The sequence below is a fragment of the Falco cherrug genome, chromosome 6 (genome assembly GCF_023634085.1).
Source record: "Falco cherrug isolate bFalChe1 chromosome 6, bFalChe1.pri, whole genome shotgun sequence".
In the NCBI taxonomy this organism is placed as follows: Eukaryota; Metazoa; Chordata; class Aves; order Falconiformes; family Falconidae; genus Falco; species Falco cherrug.
In genome coordinates, this window is record NC_073702.1 from 28,349,186 (window position 1) to 28,366,775 (window position 17,590).

General features: G+C 41.3%; 2 protein-coding genes across 3 annotated transcripts in view; both read left to right on the forward strand.

The window, feature by feature from the left end:
• TAF1B (TATA-box binding protein associated factor, RNA polymerase I subunit B) overlaps positions 1–11,681 on the forward strand; it is a 53,490-nt gene extending 41,809 nt beyond the window's left edge. For both annotated transcript variants that reach the window (XM_055713873.1, XM_055713874.1), the window contains exons 12-15: positions 1,617–1,707; positions 2,157–2,227; positions 4,364–4,589; positions 8,764–11,681. In XM_055713873.1, the coding sequence (XP_055569848.1) occupies positions 1,617–1,707; positions 2,157–2,227; positions 4,364–4,589; positions 8,764–8,956 (581 nt within the window). In that variant the 3' untranslated portion in view covers positions 8,957–11,681. The remainder of the gene's footprint in view (positions 1–1,616; positions 1,708–2,156; positions 2,228–4,363; positions 4,590–8,763) is intronic.
• GRHL1 (grainyhead like transcription factor 1) overlaps positions 8,775–17,590 on the forward strand; it is a 51,948-nt gene continuing 43,132 nt past the window's right edge. Inside the window, exon 1 of the mRNA XM_055713875.1 lies at positions 8,775–8,878. Coding sequence (XP_055569850.1) covers positions 8,874–8,878 — 5 coding nt within the window. The 5' untranslated portion in view covers positions 8,775–8,873. The remainder of the gene's footprint in view (positions 8,879–17,590) is intronic.

The following is a 17,590-nucleotide window of genomic DNA, read 5'->3' on the forward strand; positions in this document are numbered from 1 at the left end:
AGCACTGATCAGTGCCAGAGCGCAAAACTGCCTCTGGCATTTTCCCGAGTTAGCATGCTGAAATAAATAATGGTTAATACCGAGTTTTAAAGATTCAATTTATGTTGACTCCGTTCTCAGTTTAACTATCCTTTCTCTAGTCATTTCTTAAATTAAAAAAAATAGTATTTCAGCTCCTACAGTTTTTCAAGACCAACTAGAAGCTGTACAGTAGACAGCTGTAGTGACCTAGCGTGTTTGTGTGTATGTGTTCCATGAACTGCCACAAACACAGTATGGTTTATGTTCAAACCAAATCTGTGCTTGAGTTGTATATATGTCTGTGTGTATCACAGGGCTGTGTATTTTCCAGTCAGCTCAGCTATCTGAACGTCAACCTAGCAGTACTGGCCAGGTAAACGGATATTATAGTGCAGCATCATGTCTCTGACAATGGTTTTGCTAGTCACAGATACTTAGTAATTCATATGAATTTTAATAAAAATTTTCACCACCACCACCTCCCCCTAAACTGCCCTCCCAGAGGTTTAAGAGTACTTAGTTAAACCTCTGGGTTTAAGGAGTTCGTCTCCACACCTTTGAATTTTAAGAACTACTGAAGGGTCTTTCTTCATTTGTCTGTTGCTGTATTTCTGTCCCGTAGCAGGGTAGTCTGAATAGCAAAAATGCAGAAGTGGTGTATAAGTTTGATTTTAAGAACAGTATATTCATCTTCAAAACGGTATAAACAGCTAGTTGGCAAAGCTAAGCACGATGCAAGCATCACATCCAGTGCAGCTGGGGTGATGGAGAAATGCAAAGCCTGGTTAATTCACAGTGCAGATAATCCACCCATGGGTAATAAGGGTTCATTATATTTTAAATATATAAATCTACACCACAGTTCTGTTCGAAGTTCTTACACTTACTGTACCCAGTTGGTCTACTTCAGTCCTGTGCCTCTTTAGAGCATCGATCATAAACATGCTGCTTGAATGCCATATGCCTTCATATTTTTGCATGTGCGGATAAATATCTGTTCACATATCAACGAATGAAGTTACTGTGCTCAAAAACACAGAAAGCTGATACCAAGTCAATACCATTGTCTAGTATATTTTTCCAGCCCTGTAAGGTTTCATGGGTAGTAGGATAGACATAGGTAGCAGGGAGTTGATGAAACTGCTTGAAATTTTACATCTGAGCTTGTTCAGATCTTACTTGTTTAAGTCTAAGCTTGATGTATAGTTTCATTAATGCCTTAAAGTCAACTTTCAGACAGGCGAAGGACACTTCACACAGTGGATATCAGGTTTATTTTGTAGAGAGGAAGTAGGCTCTATGCTTAACTTTCAGAAAGGAGGGAAAAGATTTGAACTGTGCTAAACCTATGAAATCTCTTCTAAGCTGAGGGGCTTCTTTGCACTTGTAATGACACGCTGTTCTGTCGCTGCATTTCTACATTTCTCTTTCTTACAGAATTGTTAGATCGAGTATGTTTTCTTTAAGCGCATGAAATTCAGGATAGGTTTGTGTAGAGGTGGAAGACACAGGGTGTAACTGTGTGGAGACCACCTTCTGTGTACTACACATTTCTTTCACTTCTTCCCAAACTGAAATGTGTATGTTTTATTCAGGTAGTCCATATTTTGAGTTCAAAAAGTGGTACAAGGTGATAAAATGTTCCTTGGATGTGAAGCAAAAGAAATTAGATGAAGAAAACGCAAAGTAAGAGGTTTTTAAGTACTTTTTTCTTTAAGGCAGACAGTTTTATGTGAAATCCTGACCCCCACAGAAATTAAAAAGGTTAGGAATTTGCTGCACATTTCCATCTATCAAGCTTGGGTGAATAGAGCAATTAAATCCCGATCTTAATTTTCTGTTTACATTCATAATGCTTATCCAGCACATTAATTAAATGTGCAATTTCTGTGACAAGTAGCTTACACAGCTGAACAGTTAACTCATTACAGTAAATCTAGGCTTACATGCCTCAGTTTGCCTATTCTGAAAAAAGACTTCTGAGGTGCTGGGGAGGCAATGGCTTTTAGTAGCACTATTAGATTATTCTGATTTTAATTGAATAGCTCCAGCATTATTTGTAAGAAATTGCTATTCTTTTACTTGTTTGCTCCAGCTTTCTTTTTCTTAATAATTCTTATGTCTCTTACTGGTAGGCATCTATGGAGATGTGAAAAGCCACTGTTTTATTCAGCCGAGAAGAAAGCTAGAGTTCTTAAGAGAAGACGTGAGTAAACATTGCTTCTTCCCAGCAACACAGAAATCTTTTCCCATCCAACTTTTCCCATCATAGAAAATCTGCAGCCCTGACTGTGATAACATTTACGTCTTAAAATACCTGTTCTTCTCTCTTTCATCTCTGGGTACAATTAATGTAGTACTATTACAAACCCGTGGCTGGAATTCTTCAGACATTTTCCTCATGCTTAACTGAAGCTGCCTTTGCCAGCCTTCCTAATGACCTACTGAACCACATCTCAGAATGGGTACTGTGTCCTCGTCTTCACTGGTTTGTCAGCTGCCTTTAATATAATCACGATCTTCATGAATTGTTGTTGGTTTTCCATAGCTTTCCTGTCCCTTTTCTCCTTTACTTCCTTGGTATGGATATCCCAGTATATCCTTCAGTTGACCTTGCATGTCCCTGTTCTCTCCCACTCCTCCTTGCAGTCTTCTACAGAAAATGAGGAAGGCTTGTCTGAACATGACTTTACTTGAATAGCTAGCTATATGTGGTCAGAATGCAGGTACATCTATTTCAGTAGCTCTAGAAGTACTTAGAAGAAATTACTGGGGTTTAGGTTGACATAAAAGCAAACAGAAAAACAACAGAAACCCACTTATCTGTGGAAATACAGGAAACCAGAATTTTATTTAACCAAATTAGATCTGAAGTGCCTCGTTCTGCATTTAATAGTATCTATTAAGTAACAGATATTTGGAGAGAGGTGTTCAGTGTGGCAGGTGATGTTTTTTTCCCTTTACGTACTCTTCCATTTTCTGGAAGTGACTGGTTCAGGCACTTCTAAACAAGTTGTATAATTTTATTTGGTTTGAATAACTCATGTTGGTTTTCTCTTTCAAGGATGCAATTGGGATTTTTTTGAATATTCTTAATCTTCAAAATTTGATAGAGGTCATCCTGCAGTCAAGTCATGTTCCATGGAAAAACATGTTTATCTTTGTTTATTTCAAGCTGATCATTTGCTCAGATGCCCATTAATTCCTGTATTTATAAGAAAAAAATAATAATTATTTTTGTTAGTCACTTTCTGGCACTCTAGGTTCCTCTTCAGGCTCTGCTTCTCTTTGAGCTAGAAGAGGACCACTCTAGATTACAGAGCTTTACCACTGGCTATTGCAAGCAGGAACATCACATAATGCCATTGTAGCTGGGCGATACTAATCTTAAACCAAATTTAAAATAGCAGAGACAGAGAGGGCCTTAGAACACTTACGTGCCAGATACAGGTTTTCAGAAACCTTCCTCAGCCTTTGTTTTTGATTGTAGATCTTAGTGTCCTCTTGAAAGATAAGCTTCCCAGTCCTTGGATTACTTCAGGATGTCTTCTCTGCTTTTTTACCAGTTTATGAATGAGTTTGCTCAGGTACAGTTCGTCAAAAGAAATTGGAGTTCCAACAGCAGTGTTTTTTAAACTGCTTTTTATCCTAGGAGAACAAGTCTTAGGTGGTCATATTGTGTGTGTTCATCTATCATCACACCTTCTTTGCCTTCTTAGCCTCAGTAACTTCTGAAAGTTTGTCATTCTTTCACTAGTAGTGGGGAAAGGTGGAGTAGTTCTGTTGGTTTTTTTCCAACAAAATAGTTTTCTGCAGCAAAAATTTCACTATGAAAAGCTTAACCTTAAGTCTGGATGTGTACGAAACCAAGCTTCCTTAATTCTGATACACAGGAAACTACTTAAAAAATCTTAGCAGGTCTGAGAGAGAGCATACAACCAGGTAAATACAGCAAAAGGCATCCTGGCATGTGTTTTCTATCAGCATAAAAATACAGGCAGTATCAAATGGATTGCACAGGTTTTACTTGGGGGAATGGTTTTGGAGTGCCCCAGTGTTAATGTCATTAGGTATGAAAGACATGGCATTTTGAATTATCTTTAAAAATCTTTCCCTAAAACATGTGACAGAGTTGAGCTTTAAATGGGGGAGAGAACATACAGGCCTTTAAGGTTTCTCAGTATTCAACGCAGAGGTTTAAAGAAAAAAAGAAACAGAAAGAAGGGGGGGGAGGGAAGACACAAATACCCTGTTTTCTTCCTGTATTAATCACCTCTAAAAAATATTCTAATACTTAATACTTTTGCCTTGGTGGTTTTTTTTTTTGTTGTTGTTTGTACAGAAATGGTTGTGAATCTACAAAATCAGTTTGGCAAGCTGTCTGGTTCAGTGCAACCTGCTGAAAAGCCAAATCCTTCAAGTTTTCAGTTAAGTTGGTCTGAAGAAAACACAGATGGGAGCTGTTTTCACGGGCATAGCCTGAAGGGAATTTTGCAAGAAAAATGTGGTGTACTTACAGCCATGAACTCTGACTATTGGCTGTGTACACTGAAACTATGTACTGAGAAGTAAGTATTCAAATTTTTGTTAAATACATTTTGGAAAGTTCTGAAAGTAAAGAGCCATATATGTATTTTTTACAAATGACAGGTATGGGGGGGTGTACACAGCTATGTATTCAGATATAGTTAAAATCATTTGTAGAAAGAGGTGTGTGGGAATGGTTCATCTTGGATTGGGAGTAGACAAATTGTAATATGAAGAGTGATCAAAGTGAGCTTTTGAGAAGAGAGGAGATGAGACAAAATTAACAACTAGAGTCACATGGCAGGAGTAGCAGCTAGATACAAATACTCAGTTTACTTCCTTCTTCACAGTATTTTGGAAAAAACTTGCGCCACAGCTCTCCAGACAATGGGAAAATGGTTCTATTTGCTTTCTTCCTGACCCCCCACAAAACATAGGAAATGAATTTTTTAAATCCTTATACTGCTTTTGTGGTGGCCTTGATCAAAATTAAAGTTAAAATTAGCAGTCAGAGTTCAAATAAGCAGGCAATTAATGCCTCCAGAACATATTTTTTACAAAAAAAATTACAAGTGAAAAGGACTTTAATACTATTTCTCTAAGCATATCGCCAATCAACAGTTGTATTTTTTGCAAGCAGAAAAGTAAAAGATGTATTTTACTAGAAAAGTAAAAGAAATATGGGAAAACATTTTTTGCTACTAAGGAATTTTAGTGTCTTTACTAGAGAACCGTTCCCAAATGAAAAGGAATTTATTTCTTTTCCCCCAATTATGGGTATATCAAAACAGTTGTGCTATTTGTTAGTAAAATTATTTTCTTTAAAGGACCTAAGTAGCAAGGAGAATGAGAGTCCAGCTAATCCAGCCTTGTACAAAGTTATATGGATATTTAACTATTTGCCTGATTTGTTTCTAACTCTCACTCTTCCTTTAATACCTACTCCTCTTGTGTCAAATTCTGCAGAAACTGGTGAGTTTTCTAGTTGGTGGGTGCTGGCAGACAACCATGGCCAGACACAGAAAGCAAAAGCCCTGCTGAGTGAGCGTAGGGTGTTAGGCAGCAGTTAGTCCAAGGAGTAGGAAATACCTAAATTAGTGTTTCTCATAAACTCCCTAGTTTAGATGAGTAGTGGGTGGTGTAGATACAGCTTCTGGGTCATACACCAGCCTTTGGTTCTGCCATTGGTTGTATCATGAAACCCTAATCCAGAAGAGGTATGTACGGTGAGTATCAGTGAAAAAGGGGGACTTTGCAGATGGCTTGGATTTTCCTGAGTTTCTCATGTGTGCAATTGGAGCATGTTTTTCAGAAGGGAGGCTGGGTTACGTTAAAAGTGAAATGAGATTTCATTAGTGCATTGAGTAACATCTTAGATATTCAGAAGTATGTAACATGAAGATTTATGGGCATGCTGAAGAGAGAATAGCCCCTACAGAGTCTTAGTGATACATTCCTGATTTTTTAAACATTAAACATTCCCCATGAAAGTAACTGGCTTTTACATGTACGCAGTCTTTTCTGTCTCTCAGTAGATTTGTTTGCTTATCCTTATTTTCTTTTTCACATTACCTTTCACATATCCACCATGACAGAAATGGGCTGGAATAATGTAAGCACAGTGTTATATTACAAGAGCTTTGGCTGTGTGGATTCATTCTTTTGTATGAATAAGAACCTTTTTTTTTTTTTTTTTGAAGGGAGGAGAGGTAATAATCCTTTTACCACAAATTTGCGTAAATCTTATGTACACACTGAATGAGTGGATATTTTGCTGTATGTTTGTGTGAATAATCTTTCATGCAAAGTCTGTTTTTAAGCCTACATTTTCATATGTAATATATTAAAATGTTAATGGCAAACTGTCACAGCATCCATGGAACAAGATTTGAATTTAAATTCTTACCGGTTAAATTTCCCATTATATCATTTGCAATGCAAGTAGTTAATTATACATCTGACACTTGTTTAACTTTGGAAAACAACATCTACTCCCTCAGATATGAGGGCTTATCCTGTGCAAGTGTGTATGTATAATAGAACTAAAAACAAACGTACAGATTCTCTTTCTCTAAAAATAAGCGTAGCTTAACTGGGACTGCTGAAATGCTTTAATTCTAGGACTAAAGTATGATTTCAGTGTTGGCAAAGCTGAGATCAGCCAAATAGTGAAATGCTTTTACATTTTCTTTTATTTTAAAACTTTCAGTTTCAAACTGGATTCTAAATTGATTTGGTATAGAAGATTAGGCGATAGGCATTTTACGGTTGGACATGATAATCTTAAAGGTCTTTTCCAACCTAAATGATTCTGTGTATAATGAGGTATTACAATGTGTGCAAGATGTTGACGAAAAATGGATTTCCCTTAATATTTAAATTAAATTAAATTAAATTTAAAATAGCCTGGAAATTTTTTTTGGCTCTTCAGAGATGCTTTTAGGGTACAAAATAGCACAAAAATAGCACAAGAAGGGGCAAAAATGTGTGTGTTTAGGTGCTTTTGTGAAAAGTGTAATTCCAGCTAATCAAATAGGTGCTTTACCGTATTGATGTAATTATGCATTTGCCTCAGAATATACATCATCAGTCCCCTGCCCTCCCAGTGGAAACTGAGATTTGACACCTAAATTGTTACAAGAGCTGTAACTGCTGAATCTCAGGGTTGACTAGAACATAGCAAGGTGTCTTATTTAACCCAAAAATTAAGATTTGATGCAGCCAACGTTTCTCAATGAAGTTTGAATTTAGCCAGCACATTGGGTTGTGGGGTCAGCTAGTTCATTCTGATGCCTGTGAAATGTCCGATTTAATTTAGTTTTTCTAGGAAGTAGCTGGCAGCTTTCAGGGAACATGAGGTAGGGCAGAGGATGGGATGTAAGACGTGAGAGACCTAGTTTTAAATTTCCAGTCTGCCAGATTTTGGGAGGCTTTAAATGAAGACTCTGCTCCCCAAAGCGTGGCTTGCATGGCACTCCAAGGCGGGTCTGTCTGTGCCTCCAGTTTGAGGTAAAATGTAAATATTTGTTGGGCCAGAGGGAGCAAGCAAATGATTCTATAGTCTAGTAATTAGCACACTTGCCCATAAATTGGGACAGACAGATTCTAGTCCTTGTTCTGGTGAATATTTAAGACTGCTGCTCTGAATCAGACAGAGGGGAAACTTTAAACTCTGCCGCTCCACATGCCAGGGCAGTACCTAGTAAGCTGGAAGATGCATAGGACTTGGGATGAATAGCACCTGAATCCCCATATCAATGTAAAAGATTTTTTTAAAAATTGAAACAGCTGGAACTTCTACTATTTTAAACTTCCCACTAATAATAAAACCAAATTTGATGCTAACCCAGAACAGGGTGTTTTTACAACCTAAGTCGCTGAACTTAATGTTTACAGAGCTCTCTCTGCAGTCTGTCCTCTGTGTCATCTTTTGTTCAGTCTGACACTTGTTACCAGCAAGTCCAGTTTGCTGTTTTCATTGTATACTTCATCAATAAAATGACCTCATCGTTTTCATTAATATCTTCACCATGAGAGCTACAAAATAATTAAGCAGAAGGCTGCTAATGGCACTCATTACTTTCTGTCGACCTGGTCATTGTTTGCCCCAGTGTTTCCTGTGTTACTCTACTGACCTGAACTTAGCTTTTCTCTTTCGTTTTTAGACAGGTAGTTTATATTTAGCACACAAAGGCAATGGACAAGAAACAGATGGGTTATAATCTCATGGCATAGTGTCAAGAAGAAGAGAAGGGACCCTGTGGAGAGTGTGGGCAAAGAACACAGAAAAGAGCCTGGATGTCTTCATTGGATAGTCTTAGGAACTTTAAAAATAGAGTAAGGTAGCCATTTTCACACTTTGCTACGCTTGCTAAAAGCTGGCAGAACAAACACTGGTTCATTTTGGTCCTGAAAGGCAAAGAATGTATTGAACTGGTTGAGTGTGATCCTGATTCATAGTGCAAGAAGCTCTACAGGCTTTTCCTTCTTACTGTGTCTGCACCACCTCTGAACATGTCTTGGTCCAATCCTCTACTTGAGGGTTTTGCAGGAGGAGATCACTTCACAGAATCGACATTGTAGGCCAGAATTGTGATTTATGTTGTTGGAAACATGTAGAATTTTCCTGTAATTACAATCGAAAATATGAATGCTAGCTAAATACTAAATACACTTGTAATTTCGGGTGCATTTTTTCCCCCTCTTTCTTTTCAGATTGTGTGGTCATCTGGCTCATTACAGAGAAGTGGACTTCCCCCAGAGTTACCATTTTGTACTAAAATTATTCTCCTTTCTTCTGAGGATACAACCCTCTTATATCCACGATGAGGTCTGTGCTATAGAACAGAAACTTTTTAATAAAAAAGTCTTTAAAAAGCCAAAATATAGTGCAGGTATAAGGAAGTAAAAAGACTAAAAATAACAGTATTAAACCCTTGTAAATTAGTTGGTTGGATCCCAAGCCACGGTATTACGTCTAAACCTACACTGATCCTTTTGCCTGCATGGAAGTTCTTTGTTAGGATAGTAGCGCTGAGCTCTACTACTGTACTTAACTTGTAGTGTCATTTTATCTGTATTTTAAGTCACCGGTCTTCAGCTGGGAAAGTTACCAAGGTAACAGTTTATCACAATTTATTTCCTCACTTTGCGTGAGCGCCAACAGGAAGCTATGAAATTTGCCATTTTTTGGTATAATTGTATATATTGTGGACAGCACATTAAGATCTAATTACACTGTGAGACTTTGCAATTAAAATATTATCTATTTTTTTACCTACTGTTGTATGGCAGCAAATATATTTTGAGAAAGTTATGTTTACTTTGTTGTGAAATAGTGTGTTAACAAGTACAAGGAGCAGTTGGTTGATGTTTTCACTGCAGTGAGTTTTTTAGTCATTGTTTCTAAACGGACTGTTCTGGAGCAACTCTGGCACTGTTTTCTAAATTTGCTAGCATCTTGTGTATCTCCCAGTCTCCTTTTTATGTCTGAGCCTCTCATTCAAGTTAACACTTTTCAGGTCCATGTTCCACTTCAGGCTTCACAGATTTTGCAGCTACTTTTATACCTGGGACTGCCCATCCTATTTCTTGTGCAACGGTGACTGCCAGGTTTTCCTGCCATTCTTCTTTTGCAAGGCTACTGTCATTTGAATTTCTTCTGACTGCTTTATAATCCAGCATCTTCAGTAGCTTGTGCCTCAGCCATTCTGCCAGTTTCTCATGTTCAATCTTATTTATGCACTGTGTTTTCAGCTATCCCAGACAACGTGTAAATGAAGTTGGGTGCTGCCACTACATTAAAGACACCATAACATATACATATGTTGAACAGAGATGTTGAGTAGATAGCCAGATGAATAATGCTGCTTTCAGTTGAATTAAATAAAATTCAGTGATTCCGACCATCAGTATGGAGTACAGAAGTTGCCAAATATATTTGATCAAAGCCAAAATCAACAGTTGTTTCTAAGCTTTATTATAAACAAGAAAAAATGGTGTCTGCAGACATAAAAGAGTAATACCTTCCTTCCTGAGCAAGGGCTTCAGTGAGGTGTAATCTGGGAAGGTAATCAGTCCAACGAGTAGACTCTGAGTGTGATGGAAGGGTTGTCTAAAAATTTGAAACAGGTGAATAATAGGGGAGGAGAAATGCTGCTATACCTCTCTGGAGCAAAGTGATAAAGTAGTGTTTCGAGCATGGGTAGAGCAGACAGGACTATTAAAGGTAAATTGTAATAGTCAATTGGAAATACTGGCAAACCAGGAGGCTTCACTGGCTCAGCAGAGGCAGGAGGTAATTAAGCATGGTGTCCTGATCTAAGGTGATAAAGAAGACACACTTCAGGTGGGAGTTTTTACTTTTTCAGGTATTTTAAGTAGTTATGGTAGAACAGGTATTGAGAGCAATGGTCCTATAGTGTGATTGTAACATGCAAATGAGAAGGCATAGTTTTAGCCATACAGAGCTAAACTGTGCTTGACGGGGGAAGAGGAAAGAGCAGACTGAGTTGTTAAGTGTTCTATGTTTTCGAGATTTCATAAGTAGCTATAGTTCAGTATGTCTAAATCTGAGGTATCTAGCACAACATGACAACAGACTTTGACGACGTGTCTTGAACTGATGTTTACGTTAATGGACTCGGAATACAACAATTTGAATCTCATCTTGTGTCTAGTGTTTGTGTTTTAAAATTAGCTACCATCTATTATGTTTGACCTTACCTGAGTGAATTACTAAAGTTTGTAAATATTTGGTAAAATTATTCATTCTTGTTCTGGATTAGTATTTGTATCAGTTAAAAATCTACAAAAGTGTAATACACATTGTCACTGTTTTCAACAATGCTTGCTTAAGCAACTGAAAGTGTCTTATTCTTTTTCCAACAATATCTGGTAAAGTTTTGAATTAACTATCTAAAAGACACCCTGTTAGACATAAAGGTTTCATTTAATTCAGAAGTCTTTATTTGAAAGACTTATGCACTTAATTATAGGTACACCTTTCTTTTAAAAGTACTGTACTAGTAAAATCTCAGCTTCATAAATTAAAAATACTGGGCTCATTGTTACATTGTTACAAACGTAACAAAGCTCCCTTAGATGTTAGAATAAATTAAGGATGTACTTTAATAAACTGGAGTAAAGCTTGCAGTTAATCATCAAGAGCCATGTGCCTTCTGGACACATAGGTTAAGAGTCAGATTTAAAAGTAAAGGGTGTGCCCCTAAAATACTTAATGTTAGTTCTATCCAGTTTAATCAATCAACACTTATGTTGGAGTAATGATGTTTAAGAAGCTGACGAGCCACAAAGAGTGCCTTATCTTCAGCGAAGTGTGGTTGAGAGCTCTCTTGGGACAACTACTTTGGGTCCAGTTAATACAACCCTGAGGTGGAGCCACACTGGTTGAACAGACAGCTACCGGCAGATAGCTGAAGGCTAGGGTGTCTGCTGCAATTCAGCAGTTCCAACCACCTCTTCTATCTACTTTTAAGTTACAGCTCCTTTCTGTAAGTATTTGCTGAAAATGCCCAAATAAAGCTCAGCTTTCTGATAGCTACTTTTTTGTACCTCTTCCCATGAAAATTTTAAATAAAGAGAATCAGTTTGGGGGGTTTTCTTGCTTTAAATGTTGAATGAGAGTTCTTAAGTATAAAGGCAAGTGGGTTTTTTTTTAGATTGAACTTTTAAAACAGTATATATTGAGAAGACTTAGAATAGTTAAACAATTAAGTTAGACAATAGCAAGTCAGTTATTCTGAGACCTTGATGTGCCTTCTTAAGTGAATTTAGGCTTTCTCCTAGTTTGTGTGTTATATTTTAACACACCGGGTTTTTTTCTTAGTAACCTTGCTTTATGAATTCTCCTAATTAATGCAACCTTTCTGTTGTTTCAGTGGAGAAATATGGCAGATATCTCATTCTCTTTTGAAAGATACAGCCTTCAGCAGAATCGATGTTTTACCTTACTAGTAAACCTTACTAGTTTTTCACTACTGCAGTGTGACTGCATTGTCAGTATCAGCTTAGACTCAGTCTTTTTTTCTTTTTAATACATTTTTCTTTTTAAAGGTTTTACTGTTTTCCAGATACGAAGGAGAGATGTTTGACTTTTCCCTTAACCTCTTAACGTGGAGTGTGAGGACCCTGAACCCGATTTAACCAGGCAATGAGAATCAGCAAAGCCCAATGCCTGCAAGCGATGGTAGTCTAATTTATTGGCCATAGTGTGTTGTACGGGCTTCACTGTCATTACATCTTCCTAACCCATTTTTAGCATGACCCCTGAAACGGTTGGAAGATTTGAGAAAGCTTTGTGCGATGTTGCAGGCAACAGAATGAATAACTCTCTTTCTCATAACTTGGAAATCTCAAAGCTTCCTTCCTCAAAATGACTTTTCTCTCTTTATGGACAAACAAGACTTTTGTCGATGGTCCTGAAAAATTATTTCAGGGTATTTGTGGTAAGTTGTCAAGAGGGTGCTTTTGCAGGGCTGGAAGTAAAAGAGCCAGGACCCACGGGGATTTTGGGATAAGTCTGAAAATGTTAAGTCCCTGAATAAGGTGTCTTCTCCCTAGTTCATCTGTCCTTTCCCCATATCTGGTGAAGTTTTATGCTGCTTCATAGGTGGAAAGAGTCAGGATAGTTCTGCTTAATGAATCTTGTATTTTGACCCAAAATGAGATGGGCTTCCCAGCACATATGATCATACTTACTTCCTGGCTGAGTATGTTAGTATGTAGATTGGTCAAAGCAGTATCTCTTGCTGCATTTGCTCATGCTCTAAATGCAAAATGCTTGCTTTCCAGTACCTCCTCTGGGGTTACTGGCCTTGTTGCTCCTCACATGTGAAGCTCCTTTGTTCTTGGCCAGATTAGATGAGGGACAGCATAAAGGGGATGCCAAGATGTGGAAACAGGCATACGTGAAAGAGCTTTCCTCGCTGCTGCTTGTGATGCTGAAACAGTGAACAAGAGAGTAAGGATTGGCAGAACGGGAGATGATGAATGCTTGTGTTCTCACGTGAGGGTGTAGCTGCCCTTGTACAACTGCTAATGGCAGCATTTCCAGAGCCACAATACTCCTCCCCGATCCTCAGCATTACGCTCTGCCTCCAGCAGTTGACATCAGGTAGTTTTAAAAGGAAATACAAGCACGTTCCTCTGATAATCTTGCATGGCTGCTCTGCATCGTAGGAATATTCTGTGTCTGCTCACAGACAACCCTGTTGTTCTAGCAGTGGCTTTGCTCAGACCCTGCCGTTGCCTCATCAGAATGCCACCGAGTGTGTTTGGTGTGTATGCTGTGATCCAGTAGCTTGGTCTCGATCCTGGGCTGCTTCTGCGCTGCCTTTTCATGGCGGACGCCTGCAATGGCACTCTGACAGGGCTGCCTGAGGGGTGCGGAGCAGAGGCTGCTGCAAGAGACAAGGGTGAAGACAGCACCTCCTTACAGGCCCAGGGAAGAGCGTCCTAAAACTATGTCCAAGTGCCCTGGCTCTCAAGGTCTAGATATTGAACTGCAGAGCTAGTGAGTTCCTGATGAGCTGTCAGCTCCTCACAAGCTAGACAGGCTTCACGTCCGAAGGCAGGCTGGGTCCCGTGCTTCTCTGAGCGTGACTTCGACCATGGTCCCGCAGCTCAGTGCAGCAGGGCTCGCTGTGACCGCCGCTTGCAGTTTGCTCTGACGCTAGGGTGTGAAGCAATCCACCTGGCCCTGGATCTCATCCACACAGTAAGTTGTGCTTACGTTTGATACAAAACTGTGACAAAACATTTTTGTTTACTGAACTGAGGTCTGTGGTGTTCGTAACTCCTAAGCGGGCAGCTGGGTGGCTTCCGTGCTGTGGAGCAAAGCAGATTAGGCAGAGAACAGCACGCAGTGAAAATGCTGCACGCGCTGTTCTCTTGCTGCACTGCTATCAGCCTGTGTGGCAGGACCTGTGTACGCAGAAGTCAAACCCAGAGGAAGCGCAATATTGAGTAGAGATGATAAATGCTCAGTGAGACTGGATAACATGCTAAAGATTTTATCATCGATAAATTTCAAGGTTTCATGCTGACTTTTAATACACAGGGTGCTGCAAAACTGGTTAATTTATGTTTTATGTCCTCAGTCAGGCTGATGGAGCTACTGTCCTGCCTCTGAATAATCTGTGTGCTCTCAACAGTGCCTACGTTATCTTTAGTGCAAAATGCAGAATCAAAAGGGGAAGCTTTAAGGAATGCCTGCAATGTTGCGTATAGGGATGTGACTGATGTGAAAAGTGAACTCTTTATTTAATTTTCCCATTCTGTATTTCACTCGTTATGCTTTCATTTGTTTATTTACCCTTCCCCCCCCAGCTTTTTCCATCTTCCCATTCCAGCCCCCTTTTCCACTGTCGGTTGTCTTTCCATTTCTTCCCACTGTGCCTGCTTTCACCTCACTTCCTAGGGAGTTCATGAACCCCTGCCTGGGCTTTTTTTTTTTTTTTTTTTTCAGCCCTTTGATGCCTTCAGGCTTGTTCTGTGGGGGTCAGTGATCAGCTTCAGGCTTTCTTTTCCAGCTCTGTCATTAGTGGACCACAGGCCTGCTGCTGGAAAGAAAAGCTCGTCTGGTGTGCTCTGTAATGGCGAGTGTAGAAGATTCACTGCTCTTCACAGCCAGCTCTGTCACCTGGCCCTTCCATCTCAGGGGTTCAGATTAAGTGCAAAGTATTTTGTTTTGACTCCCTGCTGCATTTTGTGAAATCAAAAAGTACTGTTACAAACATGATGCAACTTGTTTGTTTATTACACAGGTGTGAATGGCCAGTGCATGTAGATGATAATTATCGGGTATGAGATTTTAAAACCTTATTTGTTAGGTAAGTCATAACAGTAGCTAATCCTTGTCCAGAATAAATCCCAGGTTCTCTAGATAGCGATGTCAAAAGACAGACTGGGGAGAGGTGCAAGCATGTTGAGACAGCGCTCGGCCAGATGGTTGCAAATGGCGCGTGAGTTCGGTGGGGTTCCTTGCGTGTTTCAAGTGGAATCCATTCAAAAGGGAAAATGAATAGGAGAAGGGAAGGAGAATACTGCAGGCAGGCCTGAGGCAGAGCGAAAGGTAAAGGGAAGGGCATGAGAGGTGGGGGAGAGCAGTGACATCAGGGTGAAAGGGCTGAATGAGGAAAGAAGTGGAAGGAACGCCAGTCGGCGCATGGCAAGGGAAGCCCTGCCAGAGCGCTGCCACACGAGGCTGGCATAGCTTTATGCCTGAGCCAAAGCTCTCCTAAATCCCTTTGCGCTTCTTGCCTGATTTTATTCAGCGATGATGCAACCCAGATAGTGACATCACAGAAATACACCTACAAGTGGTGTTACAGAGTCTAGATTGTGACCGGCAGATTAGTCAGTGGTGTCACAATCCGGTGTTTATATCATTGTCTCCTGAATGTGGAAGTGATCGCTATGTCGATAACTAAGTTTTCATCAGCGGATCAGGCTGTTAAGAAAAGCCATCCCTTTTGCAGAGGCAACAGTTTTGACATATTTGGAATAAAAACATGGTAAATTCTAGTTCAGTAGAAATACCAAGCGTGGCACATTACTAAGATTTTAGCAGTTTGGGTGCAATGTAAACATGTGACTGAACTGCAGCACATACTGCATCTGGGTCACTTACAGCTACAGGGTAGTATTATATTGTTAATGAAAAGTGTGCATGTGTGCCAAAATGCAGAGATTGTGTCTGCACATCCTAGAATTCTATGAACAGAAGCAGGGAGTGTGAGGAGTGAATGACACCTGAGAAAGTTAGCAGTCCTTCCCAGTACTTCCCATTTTGAGCTGGCTTTGTAACTTGTATCAGAAACGAAGCAAGTTACACTTGCTTGGAAAAATTTAACTTTCTGACATCTTTATTGGATTACGGGGGGGGGGGGGGGGGTTTGTATGAGAGAACAGATAAGAAATTTTCTTTGTGTAATCTCGAATTAGATTTAAAATGGGTTAAAAATACAGAATACCTTTATTGCATATAATGAAGGACGATTTACATCAGTTCACTTTGTAGGGCAAGATTCTACTTTGGTATTGATATTTATCTTTTGCCATCCTAGTGGCAACGTCTGCAGATCCAAACAAAACATTTTTTTTCTAGAACACTAGTTGTAATCCAGTCAGAGGATATTAAGCAACTTCGAGGATTAGACCCTTAGTGAAAGTTTGTTCCTTTTAGTTTCACGTTTCCTTCGGTTGGCTGCTTGAATTGTCCTTCTATAATTTTGCACTGGAGTATATCCTGAACAAATGGGGAAGAGATTCTGACCTAGAAGGAGAGACCTCTTATTAGCGTACATACTTTTAAATTACAGTAGCTATCTGAAGCATCTTGACATATGATAGAGAGCGTTGTTGCTATATGGGTTTGATTCAACTTGTTACTTAAACAAGCAACCTCCCACCCTTATTTCTCAAGGAGAAACTTTTAAGATTTTTTCTGATTTAAATCAATCCATGCCACTTTGGAGATACCCAGTGTATTTGTAATGTTGCTGCTGCTGTTAAACCAGAGGATTTAGGTGCGTTTCCAGCAGTAACTCGGTTGTACGCCCAGGCGCACCTGTGAGGCGCGGAAGGACGCCGGGACCCGCAGTGCTTTGGTATCGCAGTGCTGGGGCGAACTAACCCGCCCGGTGTCGGTGTCAGACTTCGCTAAAAACGCGTTGAGCAGAGGAAGAAGAAAGGAGGTCACGTAGTGCGGGAGAGGGCGAAGGGAACCGCGTTTTTAGCGCGGAAGAGATGCCAGGGTGAGTCCCTCGCCCAGGGCCGGGCCCCCGCGCCCCAGCGGGGAGCCCCCGCGCCCCAGCGGGGAGCCCCCGCCTGCCGCGGCCGGGCGATGAGCACCGGGGGCTCCGGTGCCAGCGCCTGGCCCCCGTGAGCGCAATACGTGCAGAGGGGACGGGGGTAAACCGGGGGAAGAGGGGGTTTCCCTCAGGAAAGCGGCCTGTGACAGCGGGGTGCGCCGCCGGGCCCCAGGGAGGCCCCCAAGCGCGGGGGAGCACCTGCCCCGCGAGGTTTTACTCTCCCGGACTGGCGCCGTCGCCCGCGCTGTAACGCGGCGGGTATCGCCCGCTGCCCGGCCCGGCCCCACGGGCCGCCCCAGCCCTGCCTCAGCCGCCGCCCCCCGGCCCCCGCCGAGCCCCGCACGGGCACGGGGCGCCGCCCCTCCCCGCCCGGCCGCCCAATGGGGGCGCGGCAGCTCCGCCCCGCGGCCTGCGGCAGCCAATGGGAGGCGTCGCGCGGCGCCCGTCCACCTGCGGCTGCGGGAGCCACCTGAGCGGGCGAGAAAAGCCGACAAAACCCGTCGGTGCGGCGGGCTGCGCGCTGCTCTCTCCGCTCGCCCCCGCCTCGCCCTCCCGACCAGCCGGGCCAGTTCTGCCGCCCGCTGCCTCCGCCAGACATGACACAAGAGTACGACAAGTGAGTGACGGGGTGGGGAGCGGGTCCGGTCCGACCGGTGCTGCCGCCCCCCCGGGGGGGGCTGCGGCGAGAGGGGCTCGCCGCCCGGGGC